At 42.2% G+C, this 26,643-nt stretch overlaps 3 protein-coding genes across 9 annotated transcripts; 2 read left to right on the top strand and 1 right to left on the bottom strand.

The window, feature by feature from the left end:
- The first annotated feature begins 448 nt into the window (after positions 1-448).
- On the top strand, positions 449-7,038 carry shcbp1 (SHC SH2-domain binding protein 1). Of its 2 annotated transcripts, none has more exons than XM_057015592.1 (13): positions 449-751; positions 1,082-1,290; positions 1,712-1,827; positions 2,372-2,580; positions 2,701-2,796; positions 2,883-3,113; positions 3,975-4,152; positions 4,415-4,535; positions 4,853-4,984; positions 5,061-5,179; positions 5,689-5,775; positions 6,124-6,259; positions 6,395-7,038. In XM_057015592.1, exons 2-13 carry the CDS (start codon positions 1,284-1,286, stop codon positions 6,643-6,645), a joined length of 1,683 nt encoding a protein of 560 aa, XP_056871572.1. In that variant the 5' UTR covers positions 449-751; positions 1,082-1,283; the 3' UTR covers positions 6,646-7,038. The 2 variants fall into 2 exon arrangements, with proteins under 2 accessions (XP_056871572.1, XP_056871563.1); XM_057015583.1 differs by having other exon boundaries at positions 450-751; positions 1,096-1,290.
- A 1,138-nt stretch (positions 7,039-8,176) lies between these two features.
- spg21 (SPG21 abhydrolase domain containing, maspardin) lies at positions 8,177-14,145 on the bottom strand. 5 transcript variants are annotated; one of them, XM_057015622.1, is made up of 10 exons: positions 14,017-14,145; positions 13,616-13,678; positions 12,696-12,857; positions 11,710-11,790; positions 11,197-11,342; positions 11,017-11,125; positions 10,180-10,287; positions 9,945-10,085; positions 8,950-9,101; positions 8,177-8,602 (listed from the first exon to the last, which is right to left on the bottom strand). In XM_057015622.1, exons 1-10 carry the CDS (start codon positions 14,059-14,061, stop codon positions 8,545-8,547), a joined length of 1,065 nt encoding a protein of 354 aa, XP_056871602.1. In that variant the 5' UTR covers positions 14,062-14,145; the 3' UTR covers positions 8,177-8,544. The 5 variants fall into 5 exon arrangements, with proteins under 5 accessions (XP_056871602.1, XP_056871620.1, XP_056871611.1 ...); XM_057015657.1 differs by lacking the exon at positions 8,177-8,602 and adding an exon at positions 9,178-9,294 and having other exon boundaries at positions 8,967-9,101; positions 14,017-14,143; XM_057015640.1 differs by lacking the exon at positions 8,950-9,101 and having other exon boundaries at positions 14,017-14,134.
- A 1,522-nt stretch (positions 14,146-15,667) lies between these two features.
- pdcd7 (programmed cell death 7) lies at positions 15,668-18,538 on the top strand. Of its 2 annotated transcripts, none has more exons than XM_057015601.1 (5): positions 15,668-16,634; positions 16,703-16,841; positions 17,679-17,909; positions 18,013-18,100; positions 18,181-18,538. In XM_057015601.1, the coding sequence occupies exons 1-5, from the start codon at positions 15,759-15,761 to the stop codon at positions 18,311-18,313; spliced, it is 1,467 nt and encodes a 488-aa protein (XP_056871581.1). In that variant the 5' UTR covers positions 15,668-15,758; the 3' UTR covers positions 18,314-18,538. The 2 variants fall into 2 exon arrangements, with proteins under 2 accessions (XP_056871581.1, XP_056871590.1); XM_057015610.1 differs by having other exon boundaries at positions 15,675-16,634; positions 18,016-18,100.
- Positions 18,539-26,643: the final 8,105 nt, after the last annotated feature.

Genomic DNA, 26,643 nt, shown 5'->3' with positions numbered 1-26,643 from the left:
CTTTCTATATAAACTGGGCCAAGGGATAGTTAGGTTGTCAGACTTCATGCCCTGGCAATGGACTCTGTTATTGTAGGGTTATGAACTGGCCCGGGGCTCTGTAATATTTGTATCTTGAATTGGTTCTATTGTTAAATACATTTTGAAATTGGCAACATTTGTTTACTTGAAGTCTTCATTCAAAGAACATGCGGATTGGCAGTGACACACGAGAGGTATTGCAATCCAACACCCATTTATTTTGAGGGGAAAAACAAAAACTTTGAAGCATTTTTATGTCCAAGCAATAAAAGACAGCAAATTTATTTTGAGATATTTCTGAATTCTTCTCATTTTTGCACCATTGCTGATTTCTGTTGTTTTTTGTATGTCTTGTTTAATGTCTGTTTGAATGTGTGCTTTATATTATATCCTCATATGTTCTACGAGATCTACTTTTTCGCCTATCCGCGCATGCGCACATTTTGGCGGTCTTGTTCCGGGTACCTATTGGGTGCTGACCGAACGTACCGACAGTTCCACCTCTGGCAGTCTGTTTAACGTCCTCCGAGCAGGGTGTGTTCCGTCAGCTTAACAAAGTTTGATTTTTTCGCCCGGCCTTACAGTTTAGTGGCTTCGCGTTCTCTATACATTCCCTACATACGTTTGGGGTCCATGGAACAAGAAGATGACGAGACTGGAACGAAAAATTCAAATGTCGCGGTCGATTCGGAGTCCTGCGTTACTGTCGCCCTTCCAGAAGTCCGATTGGGTATGTCCATAATCACTCAACGCCTGTTTTTGTTGACAGAACTTTTCCTTGTATTTAGTCGGTAATTAATATAACGCGTCAGTAGTTTAAAAGTTAACGTAGACATTTTAAGACTGTACAATATAGTAAAACTGCGTTGATGATTTCAGGCCCACATGTAGAGCAGACCTCGAAGGCGATCTGGTATATCAACAATGTTGTGCCAAGCCAGAGTTGAACAAAACATTTAGCAATGTCTGGTTGGACCTGGTGCTGGAAGTAGAGTGTGCCTGTTAAATGAGATGAGTCCAAACAGTAAATGCAGACATGAAAACACTAACATGCTGAAAGTTTCTCCACAATAGCCCTGTTCCAGAATGACGAGGAAGAGAGTGACCGAGTTTTGGGGGACAATGACAATGGAGAATTAAACATTCTGCCAAAGGCTCTACAGAGATGTGAACATCATGGAAGTGTAAATTCAAAACTTCCTGAAACTTTCCAGACCAACCACCTGCTCTTCTATGAAAGATTCAAGGCCTACCAGGACTACATGCTTGGTAATTGAGACGCACGCTAAAACACTGTATACGTTCCAGACTTAAGCATGTAGGCAGTACTGAAGCATTCTATCTAGTTTGCATATTCAGCCTTCCTTCAGAATCCAGTAAGTCCAAGTATAAATCCAAATACAAGAAGTACAAATCACATACACTGAGATCTACATTGTCGATGGCATACTTGATTACAACTAGATAATGGCGTATAGATAATATACATCAGTTTTTATTAGACATTTGCCTATCATGAAAGTTAATTTAACTATAGTCCTCTTTTTATGATCATTTTAGGGAGGGAAAAAAATCCCATCCATGTGATTAAAAAGTAAAACCATGAGCTTTGCTATCTGGTGTACTTTTTCCTTCCACGTCCAATTCTTAATGTTGTGCAACAATAGTCCACACATGAATTTGTTTCTAGGAGACTGCAAGCCATCTGAGGTAAAGGCCTTCACAGCTGACTATCTGGAGAAAGTATTGGAGCCATGTGATTGGCTGGCTGTGTGGTCTACTGATGTATTCAGTGTTCTGGTCGAAGTAAGTCTGGTCTTCTTCAGACATAAGAAACAACTAAGAATTGCTGGTCACATGAATGTCAGCGCCCAAAGTCACCCAACAAAAAGAAATGTACCGTAGTTATTTCTAGTGTAATACGGTGTGATGTTTGGGATGATGTTGTAGTGCTACAGCAAATGGCCTATTTCAAATCCCTGAAGTTTTTTTATTATAAAAAATGTTGTACCTTACACAGCTGATCCCTACATACAGACAACATACATACGGTACTAGCAGTTTTAATGCAGAAATGATTTAAAATAGCTGCCTTAATGAAGTCTCCATGCTTTTCTTTTGAGATTGCCTACTTCTTGGGTTTATGTGTATGTTTCAGTGATAAAGATGCTGTTGTGCACATATTGAGCAATGCTCCACTTAATTTATAAAACTTTTGAACTGTTAAATATTAAAGTTACACCATTTTAAAGGCAGCAATGAACATCTAACAAACATGCTTGCCATACATTTGTTGTTTTCACAATGTTAAAATGTCATGATTAATTTCAATAGCTTTTTGTGATTTCAGGTATGTAATGTTGAATTAAAGGATTTGAAGGCATGCGTGGAACTAGTGCTACCAATGCAGTGTGACACCAGAGGCTGTGAAATGACAGAGGAGGATATGAAGTCTTTATTGGAGGTTACTCAGTGTAAAGTCCCTCTGCAAGAGCTCCAGGTGGTCTACAATGAGTCTGGAGATTTTGATCAGACTGCCCTAGCCCTCGAGCACCTCAGGTGAGAATGTCTACACGTAGTGCTCTCTTTATCCAATGTACAGTATATTTAATCATAAACATATAGGTGATACATGTCCATACTTGATATTGATGCATGATACTGTCTTTCAATGTCTAGATTTTTTTATAAACATATTTGGAGGGAATGGGATGAAGAAGATGAAGATGATGATTTTGACTACTTTGTTCGTTGTGTGGAGCCTCGTCTCAGACTGTGAGGACAACAATTGTGTCAGTAACAAAGTGGTAATGTAGCTGCCAGTACAAAATAAGCTGTACCTTACCTGTGCATTTCCTCAGCTACTATGACATCTTGGAGGAAAGGGTTCCAGCAGGCCTTGTGGCAGAGTACCACTCCTTATTGGAAACATGCTCCCAGTGCTTCCAGCAGTTTGCAGTGCTACGCAGCAATCTGAGCGCTGACTCTGATTCAGAGCTGGACAACATCTCCATGGTTGAGGGCCTAAAACTTTATGACCAACTGGAAATGTTAACACGCAAGCTGCACATCATAGAAAATCCTCTTTTGAGGTAGGTGTCTGGATTCTTCTGCTTCATCTGTAGCAGCTTGTCTACCATAGCAATTTGTGCATATGCCTCCCCGCTGTTATTAGAATAACTTGTTGATTTTATCAAATTATTTTTCAGTCTCTTGCTTATCCATTTATCAGAACTCCCTGTTTCCACTTGTTTCATTTAGTGGATTGGTACTCATCTCTGTAATTATATTATATAATTATAATTAATATCTCTAAAATTTTGAATGAAGCCCTGTCATATTTATTGACTTTGATGTGGACACGCCTACCTTCTGAAGAGCTTTACCATTCTGGGCAGCTGTTCTGAAAAGGTTTTTCTCGACCAAGGAGATTTTTACACTAGACCTTTTAGCATTGCTGATGTCACCAGTGCTTTCATCATTTATTAATGAATTTAGCAGAGGTGATTTGGCCCCACATAATGTTTTATTTCCTCTCTGATGTGTTTCTTTTGATTTTTCAGCCCAATGATGGCCTTCTTCAGTGATAATGGCAGCTCTTTGGGTTTCATATTGAGAGTTGATCTCAGATTTCCATCACAATACCTCACTTGAAATTAACTGTAGTTCATTTAAATGACATAATGAAGGAATGACACACCTTGTCATATAGGAACTGCAGCCAATTCTACAATTAATTTTGGTTTTCTACACCTAATCCATTCACCTGATTGGGATATAAATAAATTAAAGCAGAAAGTGTGCACATTCAAATGTATGCTTCAAATCAATTGTGGTACTCAACAGCAAATTGAAAATTGTTTAAATGTCCAAATATTCACAGATAGGACAGGAAGTAAAACAAGAGCATCCTGTCCATTGTTGCATATTGATGATATTTAATGACATTCCAGATATGTGCTGGCTTACAAAGGAAACTCCAGGCAACAGTGTATGCAGGGCCGTGGGCCTAGGGAATCAGGCATGATGGTGGTCCATATAGTTACAGCTTCGTGCAACACGCTTTTGCTCCAGTCACTCCTTAATGACAGGCTTATACCTCTGTGCTCTGCAGAAGATACTGAAATTCAGGTTAGTACAACACACTGGGGTGGTAAAGTCCAATGTACAAACATTCTCGGTCTCATCCCAACTTCTGTCCACTACACTACTGAGACAGAAAACAAACTGCATGCCTTTGTGGTGCTTTTGGAAACTGACAAAGGTTGTTAATTACTGAGAGGGGAAATGTTGCTTCAGCAGCACTGTCGATATCCGCAGGAAATTTGTGCACATTTAATGAATGTCTTTTTCCTAACTGTAACTGGGTTTATGCTCTTTTAATCTTGTTCAGTTCCATAGAGACCCAGTATCAGCAGTGGATTCATGTTGCCAAGGTGACACGGTCATTATTCTGCCAGGGCTCTACAGTGTCAACAACTCCATCTTTCTACCAGATTCCATTACTGTAGAAGGTGAAGAACCAATTTAGCTTTTTACAAATTGGTGGTGATACAAATAAGAGTTGTGTTAACATGGTAACAATATTGTTGCTTGGTCTAGTAATATTCTGTCAAGCAGACTATTACTATCTTTTAGTACAGTTTTCTTTTGGATTGTGTGCTGAAATCTAGATTGTATTTTTATTTTAAATAAATTGCAATTCATTTGTTCAATCCATTGGCTCGAAAAGGTAAATTGCTTATATCCTTGATGTGCAATCTTGCAGAATATTGAACAATTAAATAAGTCTGGTGTCATTTTACCATCTACCACATTGTCTTTTGTACAGGGTTTGGGCTTCCTGATGAAGTCGTAATCGAGAAGAAAGATAAAGGAGACTCATTTATAGAGTCCACAGGAGCTGATGTCAGACTGTCCAACATCAAATTTATTCAACGCGATGCAATTGAGGGAATTCTGTGTGAGTATACTCTATGTGCATCAACAAGAGAGAGAGAAAACTAAATGTCATTCCTGCAAATATCATGTCTTCATAGGTGTTCGACAGGGGCGCCTCTGCATGGAAAACTGTGTGCTGCAGTGTGAGACCACTGGAGTTATTGTACGAACATCAGCCCATCTCATCATGAAGATGTGTGACCTGTATGGCTCTAAAGTGAGTATAGCCAAGACACTTGATACAGTACATACAAATTGGCTGATACATATTCTACTATATGGAAAACTATCTGTTCATGTATATTGCCATCTTCAAATGCAGCATGAGAATTTAGAATTTGTACACATATTTGCAAATGGGTACCGGTATTTAAATATATTTAGTATACAGATCCTTGTCACCTGTCAGTACCAGCACCAACTGATTTAAGCCATCACTGTGCGTCAGGGCCATCTTGTAGCATGGATCAGTATAGCAATGGTGCAATCATATTCTTTCCCAAATATCATATAGGCAAATATACAATAATTAAGATGCTGTACAACCTGAACTGTAACTGACTATTTATATTTGCTAATTTTGAAATTTATTTTAGCAAAATACTCTTAACATGTTACATAGAAACATGTATTTGTAAACAGTTTTACTACAATGCCCCATAGTTAGTTTTTTAATGTAAATGTGAAAACAGACGTGATCTGTCATAGTGATGTTGTTGTTGGCAGGGGGCTGGTGTAGAGATTTATCCTGGCAGCGTGTGCACTTTGATCGGTAATGGCATTCATCACTGTAAAGATGGCGTCCTTATTAAGGTATGACCAGATAAAACAACCCTCTAGGGAAGAAAATGTAATTTCTATGTCAATGTTAGTATCAAAACTATATTTGAAGCTAGCTCTTCCATTTTACTCACTACTAGTTATCCATCATTTACAGTACTGAATTGATTAAACATTGTGATTTTCTTTACATCACATTTCTTAAAACAAATGCATCTTCTATGGGCAAAGGAAAAAAAAAAGTCTTTGACATTAATGGAGACACATTGATCTCCCTTCAGCAGCATGTTTATGTGCATATGTATTCTGCTTCATATAAAGCTTTGACAAGAAAATAAACTAAAAAGTACACCTTTTTTATAACATGTCTGCTGTGTGCAGGAATTCATTGATCACCTTGATATGATGCCCTCCATCACAATGGAAAACAATGTGATCCATAACAATGAAGGGTACGGTGTGATTGTGGTGAAACCCAATAATGAAGAAAGGAAAGCTTCTGGAGATGCAAGTGAAGGTATGTGGAGGTCAGCTTGTAATGTTAAATTAGGACACATAGAGTTGTTCACACATAATCTTTAACCACATTTCAAATCTGGCCAATCAAACAGCAGTGAATTGTTGACTTGCTGACTGTGCTCTTCACCATCAGAATCAAAGCAGATCAGCAATGGATCAACACCCATCGAGTCTAATTCAGCAGAGAAGAAAGACAGCACAGATGACAGTGTTGCCTCCACCGTTGGAAAAAAGTGGCAGTTTAATCGTCAGCTGAACCCAAACAAAGAGGTTACCTGTGTGCAAGCTGTTCAGGATCTGATGGGGGATCACATCTTTGTTTCCATCCAGGGAAACCAGTTCAGACGCAATGGCCTAAGTGATTTTGGCACCTTTTTCTTTTGACAAGATTAGATATTTGGAGTTACGCTGACTTTTTATTTTTCCAGAATGAGCAAAGGTTTCATCCTGTTTCAAATTGATTATTGGGCACGTTGCATGCATGAGTTCAGGACATCACTGCAATGATGAATATACTGCATTTCTTACTTTTAACTGATACTTAACTTTTAATGCACTGTTTATTACTCACTTTGGATCTTAATTTAGTGGTCCATTGTCTTGTTCTGACCAAAGTGCATCGCTGATTCTCAAATGTTCTGAAGTTCCACTTGTCTTTCTTTTCACAATGTACTTTTTTTTTTTTTACTTGAAGGACGTATAGTCAAACATACTGTATATAGGATATAAAACCTTGGAATGTTAAGAATAAATTAAAATTTTAATGAGTCAAATGTACGTGTGTGTGTGTGTGTGTGTGTGTGTGTGTAACCAAGGTTGAATTTGACATCTACATAATTAGAACTTTGTTTTTTCATTTGACTTTAAATGTCAAAGTCAGTTATCCAAACTGAGCTTAAACAATCAATCTTTATTTATATAGCGTCTTATACAATCAAAATTGTTTCAATGCGCTTTCCAGAATCCCAGGGCTTAACCTCAGACAAGCAACAGTGGCAAGGAAAAACTCCCCTTTAACAGGAAGAAACCTTGAGCATGACCCAGTGGGGGGGGGGTGAAAGAGGCCTGTCAGGTGATCATGTTTCCGGACCCCGGCAGCCTTGGCCTATAGCAGCACAGCTAAGATGTTAACCTAATGATTAGACGACCCCCTAAGTATGATAATTTGTCTGTCTATGATAGTAACTGGAACTACAGAATTAGTAACAATAAGCTTTTTCAACGAGGTAGGTTTTAAGCCTAATCTTAAAAGTAGCGATGGAGTCAGCCTCCCGTACCTGGACAGGGAGCTGGTTCCATAGCAGGGGGGCCTGGTAGCTAAATGCTCGGCCCCCCATTCTACTCCTAGAAACTCTGGGAACCACAAGTAGACCAGCATTATGAGAGCGGAGCGGTCTATTGGGCTGATAAGGTATCACTAGCTCCTCCAGGTAGGATTGGAGCTAGGCCTCTTGAGGACCTTGTAGGTCAAAAGAAGGGTTTTAAAAATTATTCTAAATTTAACGGGCAGCCAATGAAGAGACGCCATTACAGGAGTTACATAACTCCTTTTGTCAATGCCTGTCAGAACTCTGGCTGCAGCATTTTGGATCAACTGGAGACTTCTTAAAGAGTTGTTTGGACACCCTGATAATAAAGAATTACAATAGTCCAGCCTGGAAGTAACAAATGCAGGGACTAACTTTTCAGCATCATGCCGCGTCAGTAGCTTCCTAATCTTTGTGATGTTCCTCAGGTCAAAAAAGGCACTTCTAGAGACTAATTTAATGTGTGAGTGGAAGGAGAGATTTTGATCAAAAGTTACTCCTAGATTCCTCACAGAGAGACTAGATGTTAATGAGATACCATCTAGAGTGATCATGTGATCTAATCTATCCCTGAGAGATTAAGATTAACAAGATTAACAAGAACAAGATTAAGGCACAACAAAACTTTTATTTAAATGAACAATGTGAGATGTGTACAAATACATCTTGTCTATGTGAAAATGTACTTAGACTTGATATCAATGTAGAGGAATGGATCAAAAATATGAGTGCAACAATCAGGAAAAATTCCAAATAAGGCAAGGTGTCATGATTTGAAGCAATGAATAATGGATATACAGCTCATTACCCTCAAAATATCGCTATACTTCATAAACAAAAGACCTGGTAAGCTGTTTTATTGCTCTATTTAAAAAAATAACGAATAATGTACGATGGAAACAGTTGGAAAAGGTATGGCAGATTTCTTCTTAGTCTTGGTTACTGCTCAGTTGGCTTTGTGCTTTCTCCTCAGGACTCACCATTTCATTACTAATAGCAGCATATCTTGTCCCATGGAACTGACGCAAATGAATCTAAAAGAAAAGAAAAAAAAAACGCAAGTTTTTTACTGTCAGTTAAATATACGTATATATAGTTGTTCGTTACATTTTGCATTGAATCATGGAATACAATGAATGCACTACATAGGCTACAGCAGGAGTGCTCACATTTTTTCAGCATGCGAGCCACTTACAAAATGACCAAGTCAAAATGATCTACCCACCACAAAAATGCAAAACATTAACTATTTTCAAATGTATTGAGGATTCTTTGTATGTACAATGTATGTTGATGTACCTTGCATAACCGAATGAGCGAATATTGCAAATCACACATAATAATTAACTATTAACATTTTTTTGTAATTGTCTGAGTTTACCGGTACTTTGATGACTTGCACTGAATTGAATCAGCCAGGGATGCATAGTCCGGACAGTAGCTGCTGACAGCCAGCCTCAAGCACACTTCCAAATGTTCATCAGTCATGGTGGAACGGTATTTGGACTTGATAATCTTCATGTACTTAATAATCTTCAACGCAAATGACATCGTGAAAAAAAGTCCACCTCCCATTCCGTATGAAAGTGATATGTTTTTGTCTTCTTACTTGGTCCCGCTCCCTCATTCATTTTGATGACCATAAGCTTTAGCGATAGCTTAAAATCAGAGGTAATTCGCTGAATAACTTAGCGCTTAGTGCCGTTGTTTGCGCATGAGCGGTGACCTAAAGGTCAAAATTCAGTTGTCATCTGACTGGTTGTACTGGGACTGCTAATAGGCTGACATCGTAAGTTCTGCTGCACTTAGCGCCGTTGTTTGCACTTGATTGGTCACCTGAATGTCAAATTCAGTTGTCATCTAACTGGCTGCCCTGTATATCAATCAAGTGACGGGATGAATGATAGGCTGATATTCTTTAATGTCACGCCGCGATCGACCAGTACTACCTCCGCGATCGACCGGTAGATCGCGATCGACGTAATGAGCACCCCTGGGCTTCAGTGATCCTCCCTTAACATAGGGACACCCTACTGAGTGCATTATTTAGGCCCTAAATTTTAGCATTTAAGGGTGGTTTATGGTGGTTTCAGACACAGGGGCCTGTGTCTGAAACCACCATACAGTAGAATATGTATCAGCCAACCAGTTTGTGATGTTTGTTTGGATATTTTCCTGTTGTGATGCCATTCTACTGACATAAATTCCATCCAAACAGTATGAGAACCATCACCTGTCAGGCCAGACAGAAAAATCCTGCCTTTCTCAGTGCACCTATCCAATTGTTTGTACTCTCCTTGTCATGGAGAAGTACAAAAGGTAGATTAAAAATGATAGAAATTTGTTAGGGTTGCCTTTAACAGATTTACCACCGACCTGTACATAGAGGTTGACTTCAGCACTCCTGCACAGGTACGGAAAGTTTCCTCCTGTTTTCAGATGAGCTCTTCGAGCATTTGGAAACAGTTTATACATTTCTTCTTTTGCCTCCAGTGAAAGAGCACTCTGGTCAAACACCTTGACATTGGGAGGGAAACAACATTTGGTTACTTTATTGAACATTTGTGAATAGGTATTATTATTATTATTATTGAGAAAAAATATAACTTACATCAATAATCGTCACAGCAACATCTTTTATTTTGTGTGGTTCCACATAAGAGTTCTGACAGTTGAGCGTTAATCTTGATGCCAGCTCACTTTGGTTGAGAGTTTCTAACTGCAGCAATCACAAGAGATGGGGAAAAAAGCTATATATATATATATATATATATATAATATTTAAGGTATTTTAGCATCATTCTAAGTGAAATTGTCTGATAAATTCCAGTTTTTAGAGAGTCTAATGTCAAGATGGATGCTGTGTTCGATGGTCCAACTGTAATAGAGCTTAAAGTAATAAAGAAAATATACAATTTTTACCCAGGACAACAGTTTGTTAGATGTGAAAACACAGGATGCCCCGGTGAGCATAAATATAACAGCTGAATAATTTGCTTCTTAGATAGAATAAATTAAACAAAGCTTCAGCGCAGAGGTCTGTTCTATCAATCTTTACTCACATATATTGAATACTGAGAGGCTACAATTATGAATTAAAGGTATGAGGATTTAAACAATGATGAACTGTAGAGATGCCAAATGGTAAATTTTTTTTATTTTTTTTTTACAAATGTTATGCAACCACCTGAAGTATCCTCCTATTTACATTTACTAAGTCACTGTCATCCTGTTTTAAACTGTAGTGTTAATTTCTACAGTTAATTTAGGTTAAAGAGTTCTCACCAAACTGAAAGTTACGTCATGTACTTAAACCTCGTCTTTACATTGTGAAAAAGGAATGTCACCGCTGATATTGTACCACCCAGTGGGACTTAAGTTGAACTTGGATTAATGTTTATGCTGTCTTTTTTAAAGCATATGAAATCCTGAAATTTTGTCCACTTACTCGGTCCACCATAAAGTCGATTGCATCTGCCATTTTGGAGTCCAAAGGTCCTTTGGCAAAGTTTCGCAGAACAATCTTCTTCAACATGAATGCTGGCATTAGCCAGAAGCTGTTGAAGTTAAACATGAAAACAAAGATGAGCCCTGTGAGGAAATTCAGAGGCGAAATGAGGAATTTTACCTGTTTGCCGTCCATGTCTGATTGAAGATGGCGGTATCACTAAATGAATTACATAATATCAATGAATGCACTCTGGGAGACTTGTGTGTGTACTCTGCAAACTTCTGAGCCAAGAATCCACCCAGTGATGCCCCAAACAGATGAACCTGAAAGACAGAAGAAATCATGAAAGACTGCAGGCAGGACTGTCTTATAAAAGACTGAAACAGGAGTTGGCAGCAGCATGATGATGCTGTATAAGGTTTTTCCAAATGTGTATATGTACCACAGACAATGAAATCTATCAACTAAAGAAACATATAACAGACTTTTATCTTAGAAGTTGAACACAAAGTATTAGCACATGAATAGTCTGTATCCTATAGTGTTAGTCTAGTCATCTCTGTCCACTCCACACCTCACGTTAGAAACCTACATCTACTCATGGCAGACACTGTGGGTTTGTATTTATACAAAAAAATGGGGTTGGATTCTTTTAGATAAGAAATAGATAATGGAAAATAAAACACCAACTTTGTCCAGCTGAAGATAGTCAAGAAGTTTCCTGAAACCATCACAGAACTCCAGGAGATCCCAATACACTGGATATTGGAGCTGGAAATGCAGAGAAACCCATTAGGTATATTTCTCATGTTACTTTAGTTTGGCTACTACAAGTGGGTTTTTGTTATAGCTGACATATATCAGGTTAACAGCTTTTACTCTCACATAATCGAGAGAACAATTGACAATGAACCACGTCAATACATTTTAGTCCTTTAGCAGATATTTTTGTCCTAAGCAACTTACAGTGGTGAGACTAATGTCAATAAAATACTACTACTTACAGTCCTAAACTACATAGGTCAAGTTCAACTACCAACTAACAGAGCAAAGCTATGCAGAGGGAGTGATTAGGGATTTTAGCGCACACAGGGGAGAGGTAGTGAAGAGGTGAGTAGAGAGAGGAGAAAGATAAGTGCTGTGTGAAGGAAGCCCTGACAGAACTTGGGAGGTTGTTCCTATAGAGATGACTTTGCCAGACATTTAACACAGCTTGATGAGGAGCAGCATTGATTGTTCAGTAAGAGGAAGCAACTCCAGCTAGTGCTCTGTAGGTCAGCATGTCATAAAAAAGATCAAATCAAATCATTTAAATCAATCATTTCAAATCATTATTAGCTATCAAATAATGGAATTTCTGATTTTGATTCAGAGAATGGATAACAATGGATTAGTTAAGAGTAAACAAATTCCAAAATGTATCCATAGAAATCAAATGTTCTTTATTCATTATTGTGGCAGTGGTGAGATAAGTGTCTAAAGGCATAAGCCTTTAGTCGGGGGTTGTGCCAGACCTTAAAGCTGAGTCGAGCACATTGAAATGTTAGCACTGATTACATAAAATTAAACAAATAAATGCTTTTATATAGTTACTTATAAACTGGTTATAGATCAAGAAAATATAGAACAGAAGAAATTTTGAAGCTACAGTGTATTTTTGGGGTGTGAACACTCACCGAGATCACTCTGTAACCCCAGCCTGTCAATGCCAACATCTGGTGGAAGAACACTTCTGCTGTCCCACTGACTGGAGGAAGGAAAATTATGGGACACCTGACATTCTTTGGGCCAGCATCATATAGTGACCACACCTTACTGTCATCATCATCGACAATAATCTGTTGGAGACAAATAACACATCACACACCCTTGATTTTTACCAAATAATTAGACAAAAATATATATCAGAAATGATCAGGGTGACCTAATTGTTCATACAATTAGTATTCTAATGTTTTCAGAACTTAGTCTATTTCATACTTTTATACTTGAAAATAAAAAAATGAAGCAGAAAATAAAGAACTGAATCAAATCATTATTTGGCTTTACTATCTTTTGCCTTCAAACAAACATCAATTCTTAGCCCCAAACCAATTTTCAGCCGAGCCTTGACTTCACCATCATCAAATCTGTCTGGGATTACATGAAGAAAGAGAAGAATCCCTTATAACTGCCCAGAGAAGGAGAGGAGATGTGAGGGTGGAAATGTCCTAGCAACTCTACAACAGGGCCACAGCTGATGCCCCAAGAGGAACTACACCCTGTAGTTCTGTAGTTACTTCTCCAAGATAATTTGAACAAATTGATGCCATTTTAAAAGGCAAATGTTGGTCACCAGATATTGATCTGATTCTTCATTCTCCCTACATTTTATGAGATGATGAGTGGAAGTTAACACTTCCATTCTTAAAAGCATCGTTAGTTTACACCATTTTCCCCCAAACGTGCAGTTTTATCTATTTATGTATATACGTGCGTGTTTTCACACACGTGCCTTGAGTCTCTGTATGCATTAACACCACTTCTATTACTATCTACCTGGTATTCTAGTCTATACTTGTCTATAATTATCAAGGTCCAAAATGATGCTACTTACTCTCTTTAGTGGCACTGTGCTTCTAAACCAGTTATAGGCTGGAGACACTTTAATTTCCTCCATCTGAGGACACGAAAGCATATATTTACAAGCACTAAATTAAAAACAAGAATCTTAGGTTTAACTGCTAACTATTGGGTAAATGTGTGCGATAACGACAATATTTAACAGGCACTTCAATACAAAAAATGACAAAAACAATCTAAAACGTTCATTATTATCGTTAAACTTAGACGGTAGTGTATATTTGGTCACATGACTTCCGAAACACTTAAAAATTTCCGTCTACAAAGCAACTTCTTAATCTTAAATCGGACTCCATGTCCAAAAACCCTCAACAATTCACCGATCTTTACTGATATAGAGTTAGATCGAGAGGAATATTTAAGATGAAAACTCACTGTCACTACATGATCCGTCGCGGAAACACGATTTGTAGTGCGCATGCGCAAACCCCGCGTCTACATCCGCCTATCGAGGTCATTTACGGCGGATGTTTTTTTTTTTTATCTCTTCAACAAAATCTGGCATAACATAGAAATACCGTCATACTTTCATCACATATGGAGAAAACAAAATACATATCTAACATATGAAATCACAAAATTAAACATGTCAGATTTTCATAAGCTGTCAAGGCTTGATTGATTTTAAAATGTTTATTTAACGTTTGTTTTGTTTGTTCATAAAACCGAGAACAAGGGTGACACTTCATGAATATGGATATTTGAATAAAGTGCTATAAATCATTTCTTGTTTTTCGTTTTGCCTTATGCCTTCATGTTTAATGTCTCTAGTCCACCTTTGGCGGTTGAGGTTCCTTTTCAAAAATCCATTATTTGCTTCCTAAACCATTCTGGTATGGTTGCATTTAAAAGACAATTGTTCTTAATATCCAACTCACAAAAACTGTTTTATTGATGTAGCTTTGTCTCATAAAACCCGTTACAATATTGTTTAGTGTTTAAAAGATGTCTGGTTCTACTCCAGACTCTTTAGGATAATCATTTAAACAAGCTATCCTTTATAGTGGTACACAGATATGTAAGTGCTTCAATTTCGGTGATTAAAATGCATCCAAAATGGACATATCTCTGAGTAACCAGGAGTTGAGTCTAGGTTTACTTTTCTTTATGGCAGACATAATATTCAAGTCCTCTGGTTTTACAATCATTTGTCTTGGTCATTAAATATTTCACTACAGTTTTCACTGGAATTCCATTTGAATCAATTGGTTGATGATTATGTCTTGAAATTAACACATGAAAGAAAAAAGTACAATCCTGATGCTTTAGTTTAGAAAATTGATCTATTATCAAATAGATCTGTCCTGCCCTTTGGAGGAGGCTTGTGGGACGATGAGCTAGTTGTTATAGTCAGGTGATTATTAATACTATTTAATAAATTTAAGGACTCAATGTCTGGGCTACTTTTGAGGAAAAATAGCAAGTAGTGCTGCAACTAAAATAAATAGAGAAAACAAGGGCATCCCTGTCATATCCCACATCTAGTTGATCCTAGAGGAGAGAGACTGAACTATTAACATCCTTGTACATCTATTACTTTATTAAACTGCAGAAAAGACAAAATACTAATCGGAGTTTATTACAAACTGATGCGTATCCAAATAAGATGCATTTTAAGTGCATAAAAACCCGTAATTGACTCAAAGGCTGTTACCGAAACCACACAGCCTATTCACAACTCACGACATGGGGGACATGGATTGAGTGAACTACGTAGTGCACTCAGTTTCGGACAACGGCGTCATTTACGGCGCACGTAAAGTGACGTCATGGTGTCGCATAATAATTACGCACCGGTCGCCGGGAAAAGTGTCGGATGATGCAGTATTTCTTCATTTCTATTTTCTTTTACATTGATTGTTTATTGCATTTTATCTAAGGCATCTATTTGCGCAAATTTGTTTTGATCAAGTTTTTTTTCATTTTACATTGATTTCAATGTATAACGTCTTATGTTTTAGTTCGTGTAAAAATATCCCCGCGAGCGCACAAATTAGCACATGCGCAGAAGCGATATGGTTCAAATGAGTTTCCGGTTCCAGGTATGGCGACGTTGGATGACGTATAGGGGTTAGACGCGACCATTTTTAGAGCGATATTCTGTCACCGCAAACAACATGGATAACAGAAACCCATATGATTCGGTGGTCAATCAGCACACTTTTATTAATCATACTGGTAACGTGATGATACCATCGAGTGCAGCGTATGAAGCGACACAGTCGGACGGCGCCGCATTGAGAACATTTTGTCCTGATTATGAATGCCGTCCTGACGGATTTGTGCACGATGCTGCTGCTACATCTCATTCGGGATGGGACTTTCAAGGACTTTACTCATCATCTCAGTATTTTTGCCAGCCAATTGGGCATTTCTCCAACGCGGTGCCTCCTGCGCTGGGTAATACAAACAACGACAGGGACTTTTATCAAACGCATAACCAACAGTATAGATCCACTTTCCAGACATCACCGTGTGTGCCATTTTCCAGTCCTAGACAGTGGGTGGAAGACCACGAACAGAGTTATGGAGCACGGGTAACTGCAGAGAATGATGCAGCTATGCAGAGGAAGCGCGATTTCCGATGGGTCAGATGTTTCTCTCGGAACACAGAAAAACCCTCTCATGTCCCACGGAAGCGAAAGAATTCAAAGTCTGATTTTAAACCGGTTCTATACACGGTGGCTCAGCTCGTCACGCAGCTGGATGCGGTCTGCAACACCCTCAGAACCAACGTGAGTGACGGTGATCTTTGGACGGTTTCTTACAACCAGGCATTACACATAAAGAAAGAACTAGAGGACAAATGCGCAATAATTGACTGTGGAGATTTCAAAGCCTGGAAAAGAAAGTTGCACCGCAACGCTGAGAGAAGAACCAGAAAACAACGGCATGATGCTGAAAAACGGAGGCTTGAACACATTTCTGAGAAAGAAGCTGTCATAGATGCGTGGAGGCTGCGTCACATCCGCGGTGTAGAGGAAAAGAAGAAGGTAAATATGGTCAAAATATGGTATATTTACATACGTGCAGAGTATTAGAAATGTAATTTGTGTTTCAGGAACGGGAGCTAAAGCTGGTTGCAGATGCCATTCTTTGTGAGGTGAGAAAGAAGCAGGCTGATGTGAAAAGAATGCAAGACATCTTGAGATCTCTGCAGAGACTGCACAAGTTGAGGAAAGAAGCTGCATTAAGAAAAGGTGACGATCTACATCAAACTTCAGCTTCCATAAATTTCTAGTTCACTAATCCTTTCTGTAAATGCTACACGCAGCTTTGTAGATAGATGCAAATCGATTAGTAATACTGAAGATGCAGAACAAAAGCTGAGAAGAAAAAAGGGACCTCCAGACAGAGGAGAGCTAATTATTGCAACGATAGTTACTAATTCTATACACTGTCTTGCAAAAGTTTAGATACGATTAGTATGGACAATTAACCAGGTAGGAGATGAAATGATTGCATTTGCATAAGATTATAGATGTTTTTTCTTTAAACAAGATCTTTTGTTTTTAAATCTTTAACATCATCAACTTCCTTCCCATAACTTCCTTAGGTTATGATTGCTTTCTTGTTGTCAAGCTTAAACCCCAACAATCATTTTAATTGTACTAAGGCAGTAATGTAAAATACGCATAAATGTGTCCTTTTTTATTATTCTCCTACATGTTTAGTTATTGCAGTTTTAATTACTGCAGCCTCATAGAGGAACAAAAGTAACGCTATTTTGGATTTCATTATGATAAATTTTACGACTTCTATTATTGGGAGAATAAGACACAATGAGAAATTCAGAGTTTACAAAAAATAGTTTAATCTGAGGGTTTATGGTTCAACTAGCTTCTAATGTCCATACAATAAATACTGTTCCACCTTTGAAATGAGAATGGGACATCTTGAACTCTTGACTAGTGAATATTTGCAGTTTTATTAGAGATGTTAAGATACAACAGTTGTTACATGCCTGCATTTTTAATCTAACATCAGAGCATGGGTAGTTGATGTTAACCTACTGTATGTGTTGATTTGGATGGTAGGTATTGTCATCGAGAGGAAATGTGAAGAAGCATTCAGCTGTCGATTAGATCAGCTGAATTCCGTGTTGAAGGTGAGGACATCAGTGTATGCCACAGAAGAGAAAGCCTTAAAGGTGATGATTGAAGGAGAACACGAAGAGGAGAAAAGAAGGGACCAAGAGAAGCAAATGAAAAAGAAGAAAGAGAAATTGCTGTTGAAGAAATGTATGTTGGATGCAGTTTTGTTTGGAGGTACAGTATGAATTTAGGTTGTTCATTCCTACTCAGTCCAGTAAAACATCAATTAATATATTTGATATTGTGTTATTTTAATTCCAATCCATTGTTTGTTCAGCAGAATTTACCTCTGATGCAGCTCCCCAGCCTTTCATTGATTACTACAACCAGGCAGAATGCTCAGTCGGTTCCTTACTACAAATCAGGTTAAACATTATTTTTACTTTAATGCATATGAGAAAATGTTCGAATTCATTTTAATTCACCACACGCTTTTTTCTTCCAGGAGCGAGTGGGATATGTTTGTGGTTGCAGCAGATCATCCTGATGGATCTTCAATTCCACAAAACTGGATCATGCCAGATCAACCATCAGATGAAGCCTGGGCCTCTAGTCTGCACCTGGCAGACTCTGAGTGACATTGTACATGTATAAATATCTACATGCCTACAGAAATGCACATATGTGCGCACACACCTCTGTATATGTATGTATGTGTGTATGTGTTTGTGTGTGTATGTATATGTATATATATATATATTTGAACACGGAGATAAGAGCTGCTTCTTAGTCATATACATACATACACACCGTATCTTGTTTAGTTGATTTGATACAGTTCGAAATAAAAATAAGAAGACGCACTATGTTGTACATTTTTATTACATCCACATTTGATTCAATACTTCTGCTTGTTTAATATTGAAGACATTTTGCATTTACAAGACTGTTTTTACACATTCATAATTAGAAACAATTATTTTATTGTGCAAGCAGGCTCAAAACAAATACCGATCAAATTACATATTCAATTAACTTAGGGCAGCATTTCCAAGAAATTGCTCAAGGGCAATGTCAAACAGCAACTTTCCAGTCTAAAGAGTCACCCTGCTGCTGAGGTGATGCAGCAGAGTTTTCCTGGATGGCTGATGGTGGGTTTTTGCACCAAATGTGAATTGAATTGTTTTGTTAATCATTTCATATGGTCAGAGGCCATGATGCGAAAGTTAAAAAAATAATGCAAAACATCTAGTGCAGGGGTGTCCAAACTTTTTTCACCGAGGGCCAAATACATAAAAATATAGGAGGGGCTGGGCCACTTACTAGAAATTAGGTATATAGCCTTAACTTTAGTGTATTAAAGTCAGAAAAATCAATTAAAAGAGGTCAAATATGTTATATTGTTGAATATAATTAAGGACAAAACTGCCTTCATCACAGCTTTCCATAAATGCATCTTTATTGAGTTATTCAGAAAAAGCTTTGGTAGCTCATTCCCAGAACAGCAGCCTCAGATTTCTTCTTAGAAGATTTACAGTACAGAGAAAAAACAATAAAGGGGAAAATGGAACTGGTAGATTTCAAGCTTGTTATTTAAGTTATTAGGCTTAGGAGCACACCTAATAACGTTCACTTGAAATGGTTATCAACATTAACAGACTGAACTGGACGTGCGTATAAATTTAGTAAATTATTCTGGTGTGTATCAGCTGGGTATGTAAATCGGGCCATCAAGCTGTGGTCCTGATCTGACGCCACTTGTGCCAAAAATCTGGACAAATGTCACTTGATCAAGGAGCAAATCTGCATCGGATGAGATGAGCTGCTTTTGTGTGTGCAGTGTGTGCGCTGTACACAGCGGTGTGTACACTGTGTGTTAACCAGAAAAATGCTTATTACAAAGTGATGCGCAAAAGCAGGGTTTTCCTTTTTAGTGGAGTAACTGCCTTGATGCCAACAGTAGCTTCCCCTGGTGTTAAAACTAAGAAGTCCAATACACTCAAGCAAAAGTTGAAGTATGGGCCATATTCTATTCTATTTATAAAATGTCTTGCGGGCCAATTAAAAATGGACGAAGGGCCACAGTTGGCCCGCGGGCCGTAGTTTGGTCACCTCTGATCTAGTGGGTAGTTGAAATGGCAACATTCATCCTCAACACCTTCCCCTAATAATCATCCATCCTCTACCGCTTATCCGAGGTCTCTTCTTAGGCGGGGGCAGCAGCCTAAGGAGAGAAGCCCAGACTTCCCTCTCCCCAGCTACTTCTTCCAGCTCATCTGGGGGGATCCCCAGGCGTTCCCAGACCAGTCGAGAGACATAGTCTCTCCAACGTGTCCTGGGTCTTCCCGGGGGTCTCCTACCGGAGGGACATGCCCTGAAGATCTCACCAGGGAGGCACCCAGGGGGCATCCTAACTAGGTGCCAAGCCACCTCATCTGGCTCCTCTCAACGCGGAGGATCAGCGGCTCTACTCCAAGCTCCTCCCGGATGGCAGAGTTTCTCACCCTATCTCTAAGGGAGAGCCCATCCACCCTACTGAGGAAGCTCATTTCAGCCGCTTGTACCCGTGATCTTGTTCTTTCGGTCATTACCCAAAGCTCATGCCATAGGTGAAGGTAGGAACGAAGATCGACCGGTAAATTGAGAGCTTCGCCTTTTGGCTCAGCTCTCTCTTCACCACTACGGACAGGTGCAATCTGCCTGTCGATCTCCTGCTCCATTCTTCCCTCACTAGTGAACAAGACCCCGAGGTACTTGAACTCCTCCACTTGGGGCAGGATCTCCTCCTTGACCCGGAGAAGGCACTCCACCTTTTTCCGGTTGAGAACCATGACCTTGGACTTGGATGTGCTGATTTTCATCCCAGCCGCTTCACATGCGGCGGCAAACCGATCCAGTGATTGTTGGAGGTCATGTGCTGATGATGCCAACAGATTCAGATTCAGATTCAGATTCAGATTCAGATTCAGGTCCTTTATTGTCCCACACGGGGAAATTTACAGTGCAACAACAGCAGAACACACAGAGAAAAATAAGATAAAATCGAATAGAATAGAATTTGGAATATACAAAGAGGATGTATATTTACAATGATCCAGGTAAATGGATACTCGGCCTCTGTATACCTGTACATAGTACAGAGGGTGAATACAATATACATATCAGAATATATAATATTCAGATTGTGTTAGCGGATGTTATGTTTATTGTGCAGTTTGACAGCAGCCGGCAGGGAAGATCTGCGATAACTCTCCTTCACACAGTGAGGGTGAAGCAGCCGCTCACTGAAGGAGCTGCCCAGTGCTGTCAGGGTGTCCTGTAGGGGGTGGGACGTGTTGTTCAACATGGATGACAGCTTAGCCATCATCCTCCCGTTTCCCACCACCTCCACCGAGTCCAGGGGACATCCCAGGACAGAGCTGTCCCTCCTTACCAGTCTGTCCATCCTCTTCCTGTCCCTGTCCGTGATGCTACTGGATCAGCAGACAATCCCATAGAAGATGGCTGATCCCACCACAGAGTCATAGAAAGTCCTCAGGAGTGGTCCCTGCACTCCAAAAGACCTGAACTGTTCCCTGCAGGACACCAGTGCTGCAGAGAAGCCGATCTGACTCGGAGCCCTTCACCCTCACAAACTGTGGTCTTTGTGTGAGGTATTCCAAAATCCATGTTGTGAGGTGGTGATCCACCCCAGCTACCTGCAGTTTGTTCCCCAGCAGCTGGGCTGGATGGTGTTGAACGCACTGGAGAAATCAAAAAACATGATCCTCACAGTGCTTCCAGCCTTCTCCAGGTGAGTGAGGGAGGTGTGGAGGAGGTAGATGACGGCATCATCTACCCTGATGGTCGGCTGTTAGGCAAACTGTAGCGGGCCCATGAAGGAGCTCACCAGTGGGCGCAGGTGGGCGAGGATGAGTCTCTCCAGCGTCTTCATCAGATGAGATGTCAGAGCCACCGGCCTGTAGCTGTTGAGCTCCTTGGGGTGCGGTGTCTTCGGCACTGGGACGATGCAGGACGTATTCCATAGCTGTGGCACTCTCCCCAGCTTCAGGCTCAGGTTGAACGTGTAACTGAAGATCCCACACAGCTGGTCTGCGCAGGACTTCAGGAGCCTGGAGCTGACACCATCCAGACCCGTTGCTTTCCTGGCCCTGTTCTTCTTCAGGGCCTTCCTCACCTGGTGTGGTGTGAGGGACAGGCTGGAGCAGGGAGGTGTTGGTGGGGGGGATGGGCATGGGCCAGAGTGTGAAGTGTCGGGAATGTGTGGGCTGAAGTTCATGAGAGAGGGGGAGGGGGGACAGGACGAACAGTCTATTGGGGGCACAGACAGTGGCGGGGGCAGCAGCAGAGGAGACTGGGCTGGGGGAGGGGTGGGTACCTGATCAAATCTATTGAAAAACAAGTTCAGGTCGTTAGCCCACCCCCGGTCACCCACAGGTTGGGACTTCTGCTCCTTGAAGCCCGAGGTGGTCTTCAGTCCCTTCCATACGCCACAGATGTTGTTCTGTTGCAGCTGGTTTTCCATCTTCCTCCTGTAGTTGTCCTTCTCCTGTCTGATCTTCCTCCTCAGTTCCCTCTGCACAGACTTCAGCTCTTCCTTGTCTCCAGACACAAAAGCCCTCTTCTTCTCCTTCAGGAGGGCCTTTATGTCTGGGGTGATCCAGGGCTTGCTGTTGGAGAAGCTCCGTACAGTCCTGGTGGGTACGGTGTTCTCCACACAAAAGTTAATATAGTCCGTGATGCAGTTGGTGGGGTTGTCAATGTCCTCCCCATGGGCGTCGCTGAATACATCCCACAAACAGTTTTTCAGGGCCTCCTCAGCTTCTTCGGACCATTTCTTCACTGTGCGGGTGACAGCAGGCTGCCTCTGCACAAGAGGTTTGTACACAGGCTGGAGGTGTACAAGGTTGTGGTCGGCACGGCCCAGGGGAGGGAGTGGGAGAGAGTGGTATGCCTCCTTGGTGTTGGCATAGAAGAGGTCCAGTGTTTTATTGTCCCTGGTGTGGCATGTGACGTACTGGGTGAATTTGGGCAGGGAAGATGATGGAGAGGCATGATTGAAGTCTCCAGAGATGAGGAGGAGGGCGTCAGGGTGTTGTGTCTGCAGCCTGCTCACTGCTGAGAGCAGGACATCACAGGCTGCATCAGCATTAGCAAATGGGGGGATGTACACAACCACCGCGAGGGCATGTGTGAACTCCCTTGGCAGGTACTGAGGCCTCATGCTAACGGCTAACAGTTCGATGTCCTTACGGCAGTGCTGCTCCTTGATAGTGATGTGCCCAGGGTTACACCATCTATCGTTCACAAACACTGCCAGTCCTTCTCCCTTCCTCTTACCACTTTCCATGCTTCTGTCTGCCCGTAAAAGAGTAAATCCTTCAAGTTGTGCGGCCGTGTCCGGAATTAGCGCGGTTAGCCAGGTCTCCGTAAACAGCAGCAGGCTGCACTCCCGGTACTCCCGCTGATACCAGGTCAGCGCCGCCAGCTCGTCCATCTTGTTGGGGAGAGATCTGACGTTCCCCATGATGATGGAGGGCAGGACGGGCCGATAGCGTCTCCTCCTGGCACGGCGCTCGACCCTGGCGCGGCATCCCCGTTTCCTCCTCCTCAGCTCGGGGGGCACATCGGGTCGCTCCTTGTGCAGCGCCGCAGAGCTCCGCAGGGCGAACAGCTGATCCCTGCTGTAAACAAGCGAGCCGTGGCTCCGCGATGGGTCTCCGGACGCGTTATCGAAAAGTGAAAAAATGAGTAGAGCCACCAGTGCTCCATAAGTCTTACATACATGATGAAGGTAAATGAAACAGACCGAACGCACAAAAACAAAAGTAGCAGGTGCGGAGAAAGAAGAAAAAAGTAAAGAAAAGCTTGAGGGTGAGCGGGAGCTGTTGTTACAGGCTGCCACTCGCGCGGCGCCAGGTACACAGGACCACATCATCTGCAAAGAGCAGAGACCCGATCCTGAGGTCACCAAACCGGACCCCCTCAACACCATGACTGCACCTAGAAATTCTGTCCATAAAAGTTATGAACAGAATCGGTGACAAAGGGCAACCCTGGCAGAGACCAACCCTCACCGGAAATGAGTTTCACTTACTGCCAGCAATGTGGACCAAACTCTGACACCGATCGTACAGAGAGCGGACAGCCCGTATCAGCGGGCCCGACACCCCATACTCTCGGAGGACCCCCCACAGGACCCCGTGAGGGACAAGGTCGAATGCCTTCTCCAAGTCCACAAAACACATGTGGACTGGTTGGGCAAACTCCCATGCACCCTCGAAGACCCTGCTGAGGGTGTAGAGCTGGTCCACTGTTCCACGCCCAGGATGAAAACCACATTGCTCCTCCTGAATCCGAGGTTCGACTATCCGGCAGACCCTCCTCTCCAGTACCCCTGAATAGACCTTACCAGGGCGGCTGAGGAGTGTGATCCCCCTATAGTTGGAACTCACCCTCCGGTCCCCCTTCTTAAAAAGAGGGACTACCACCCCGGTCTGCCAATTCAGCGGCACCGCTCCCGATGTCCATACGATGTTGCAGAGTCGAGTCAACCACGACAGCCCTACAACATCCAGAGCCTTAAGGAACTCTGGGCAGATCTCATCCACCTCCGGGGCCTTGCTACCGAGGACTTTTTTGACTACCTCGGCAACTTCAGACCTGGAGATACGAGAGCCTGTCCCCAGGTCCCCAGGCCCTGCTTCCTCACTGGAAGGCGCGTTGGTGGGATTAAGGAGGTCCTCGAAGTATTCCTTCCACCGATCCACAACATCCCGAGTCAAGGTCAGCAGCACACCATTGCAACTATACACAGTGTTGACAGTGCACTGCTTCCCCTTCCTCAGACGTCGGATGGGGGTCCAGAACCTTTTCGAAGCTGCCCGTAAGTCGTTCTCCATGGCCTCACTGAACTCTTCCCATGCCTCCCATGTCTTTGCCTCGGCAACCGCCGTAGCTGCACTCCGCTTGGCCTGACGGTACCTATCTGCTGCCTCAGGAATCCCACAGGCCAGTAAGGCCCGATACGACTCCTTCTTCAGCCTGACGGCATCCCTCACCGCTGGTGTCCACCAGCGGGTTCGGGCATTGCCACCACGACAGGCACCAACCACCTTGTGGCAACAGCACTGGTCAGCCGCCTCAACAATGGAGGCACGGAACATGGTCCACTCAGACTCAATGTCCCCCGCCTCCCCCGGGACATGGTCAAAGCTCTCCCGGAGGTGTGAGTTGACGCTCCTTCTGACATGAGACTCTGCCAGGCATTCCCAGCAGACCCTCACAATACGTTTGGGTCTGCCGGGTCTGTCCGGCATCCTTCCCCACCATCGGAGCCAACTCACCACCAGGTGGTGATCAGTTGACAGCTCTGCTCCTCTCTTTACCCGGGTGTCCAGAACATGCGGCCGCAAATCCGATGACACGACCACAAAGTTGATCATCGACCTGCGGCCTAAGGCGTCCTGGTGCCAAGTTCACATGTGGACGCCTTTATGCCTCAACAAGGTGTGGACAATCTGAGACGAGCACAGAAGTCCAATAACAAAACATCACTCGGGTTCAGATCAGGGGGGCCGTTCTTCCCAATCACACCCTCAACGTGAGCATTGAAGTCACCCAGGAGGATGAGGGAGCCCCCAGAAGGAGCACTCTCCAGCACTCCCTCTAAGGACTCCAAAAGGGTGGATACGCTGAACTGCTGTTTGGGCCATAGGCACAAACAACAGTCAGGATTCGTCCCCCCACCCGAAGGCGAAGGAAGGCTACCCTCTCATCCACCGGGGTAAACTCCAATATACAGGCACTGAGCTGGGGAGCAACGAGAATTGCCACCCCTGCCCGTCGCCTCTCACCACTGGAACTTCTCAACCTCGTGCACCAGCTCAGGCTCCTTTCCCACCAGAGAGGTGACATTCCATGTCCCTAGAGCCAGTTTATGCAGCCTTCGGCCGCTATACCCAACACACAATGCACCCGACCCCCTTGGCCCCTCCTGCAGGTGGTGAGCCCACAGGAAGGGGGTCCCATGTTGCCTCTTCGGGCTGTGCCCGGCCGGACTCCATGGGCAGAGGTCCGGCCACCAGGCGCTCGCCAACATGCCCTGCCCCCAGGCCTGGCTCCAGGAGGGGTCTCCGGTGACCCGCATCGGGGCAAGGGTAACGGAACCAATACTGTTTCTCATCATTAGGGGGTCCTGGGCTACGCTTTGTCTGGTCCCTCACCTAGGACCTGTTTGCCATAGGTGGTCCTACCAGGGGCATAAAGCCCCAGACAACGGAGCTCCTAGGATCATTGGGACACGCAAACCCCTCCACCACGATAAGGTGGTAGCCCAGGAGGGGCCTAATAATCATATTAGATAAATCCTTGTAACTCCGCGCTGATGCTGATAGACCAGTTGAGATGAGGGGTAAGATTCCCTGCAAATAACCATCAAGTATTTAATGTAAATATAAAACAACAGTGTCCCCCTGTTCATTTCAAATTTGACAAATTTGTCAACAAAACTGCACAAAACTCCTCACTCTGCACAAATTAAACCATAAAGAATTCTTTAAAAAGGCAGAAAATAAATAAAAGGTCTTCAACATTCTCTGATGAAGTATTCTATATGCTTGTCAAGTCTCCATACTGTTACCATAATGCAATTTAAAGATTTTAACCAGAGCTCTCAAAACCTCCATTCCAGAGAACAGAGCATGCGTCGAAAACAATCTCCTGCTCTGGTCAAACAGAGACTGAACAGCTGTTTAGCAGAGGCCATGGACCCCATACTCCTGGAGGACCCCCCACAGGATACCCTGAGGGACACAATTTAATGCCCTTTCCAGATCAGCAAAACATGTGCTGACTGGTTGGGCAAACCACCCTGAACCCTTAAGTGCCCTGTGGGGGGTATAAACCTGGTCCAGTGTTCCACGGTTGGGACGAAAACTGCATTGTTCCTCCTGAATCTGGGGTATGA

Source organism: Takifugu flavidus, chromosome 2 (genome assembly GCF_003711565.1).
Source record: "Takifugu flavidus isolate HTHZ2018 chromosome 2, ASM371156v2, whole genome shotgun sequence".
Classification (NCBI taxonomy): Eukaryota; Metazoa; Chordata; class Actinopteri; order Tetraodontiformes; family Tetraodontidae; genus Takifugu; species Takifugu flavidus.
Note: the sequence above shows the minus strand (reverse complement) of the source record. Positions and strands in the feature narration are given on the sequence as shown.

What these genes read in the sequence shown, in the direction of transcription:
- pdcd7 (XM_057015601.1), top strand. Translation starts at nt 15,759, where the DNA reads ATGGATAACAGAAACCCATATGATTCGGTGGTCAATCAGCACACTTTT. An exon ending in AGAAGCTGCATTAAGAAAAG is followed by an intron (nt 16,842 to 17,678) that starts GTGACGATCTAC and finishes TTTGGATGGTAG; the next exon opens with GTATTGTCATCGAGAGGAAA. An exon ending in GGTTCCTTACTACAAATCAG is followed by an intron (nt 18,101 to 18,180) that starts GTTAAACATTAT and finishes TTTTTCTTCCAG; the next exon opens with GAGCGAGTGGGATATGTTTG.
- shcbp1 (XM_057015583.1), top strand. Translation starts at nt 655, where the DNA reads ATGGAACAAGAAGATGACGAGACTGGAACGAAAAATTCAAATGTCGCG. An exon ending in GTGGAGCCTCGTCTCAGACT is followed by an intron (nt 2,797 to 2,882) that starts GTGAGGACAACA and finishes GCATTTCCTCAG; the next exon opens with CTACTATGACATCTTGGAGG. An exon ending in TGCAATTGAGGGAATTCTGT is followed by an intron (nt 4,985 to 5,060) that starts GTGAGTATACTC and finishes ATGTCTTCATAG; the next exon opens with GTGTTCGACAGGGGCGCCTC.
- spg21 (XM_057015622.1), bottom strand. Translation starts at nt 14,061, where the DNA reads ATGCGCACTACAAATCGTGTTTCCGCGACGGATCATGTAGTGACA. An exon ending in ACTATCTTCAGCTGGACAAA is followed by an intron (nt 11,343 to 11,709) that starts GTTGGTGTTTTA and finishes TCTGTCTTTCAG; the next exon opens with GTTCATCTGTTTGGGGCATC. An exon ending in TTGCTGTGACGATTATTGAT is followed by an intron (nt 10,086 to 10,179) that starts GTAAGTTATATT and finishes CCCAATGTCAAG; the next exon opens with GTGTTTGACCAGAGTGCTCT.